Genomic DNA, 631 nt, shown 5'->3' on the forward strand with positions numbered 1-631 from the left:
TTAGGCTACAGAGGCCAAAAAAGAAGGAAGTGAAATCCCATCTGCATATTCCATACAAGCCATTGTCGCTAAAGAATGAGCCAGGCTATTGCCTTGCCGTCTGATAAAGGAAAAAGTACAACGAGAGAAAAACGACATCATGTTTATGCAGCCTTCAATATAAGCGCCAAAAGAAGGGACAAAGTCATCTCTCAGACGCATAGGATTAATCTCTTGGAGACAGTCTCCTTCCAAGATGATCGAGTCCCATCCTTTACTACGAGCAATACACATCGCATACAGTGCCGCATGGGCTTCTCCATCCACCGGTTTTGTCTTGCCCGGAAATGAACCAATACTCCACCAACGACATACACTATCTGATCCACGTGCCACCATAGCAACTCGGTAATGATCGCTGCCACAAGGAAAGGCCACATCAAAATTGATTTTAATGGTACCACAACTAGGAAGAAGCCATGAAGAAGGGTGAGCGGGCTGCAAGTCTTGAGCATTAGGGAGGAGAGATTGGTGAAAAGATTGGAGAAAAGAATTGCTCCAAATGGGAAGCTCGGCTACGGAAATCCCTTCCTCGTCGTAAATGGCTTTTCTTCCGACACTCCCAGGCCTTCCACATTACGACCAAGGCGAG

General features: G+C 46.4%; 1 protein-coding gene across 1 annotated transcript; it reads right to left on the reverse strand.

Annotated features, from left to right (window-relative positions):
• Positions 1-378, reverse strand: LOC105958185 (uncharacterized). The gene has a single exon (XM_012982194.2). It carries the CDS (start codon positions 376-378, stop codon positions 1-3), a length of 378 nt encoding a protein of 125 aa, XP_012837648.2.
• Between the last annotated feature and the right edge of the window lie 253 nt (positions 379-631).

Source organism: Erythranthe guttata, chromosome 2 (assembly GCF_056151865.1).
Source record: "Erythranthe guttata isolate IM_541 chromosome 2, IM_541, whole genome shotgun sequence".
Lineage (NCBI taxonomy): Eukaryota > Viridiplantae > Streptophyta > Magnoliopsida > Lamiales > Phrymaceae > Erythranthe > Erythranthe guttata.

Bases quoted from the DNA above. Each gene is read 5' to 3' on its own strand.
- LOC105958185 (XM_012982194.2), bottom strand. From the start codon at position 378: ATGGTGGCACGTGGATCAGATAGTGTATGTCGTTGGTGGAGTATTGGT.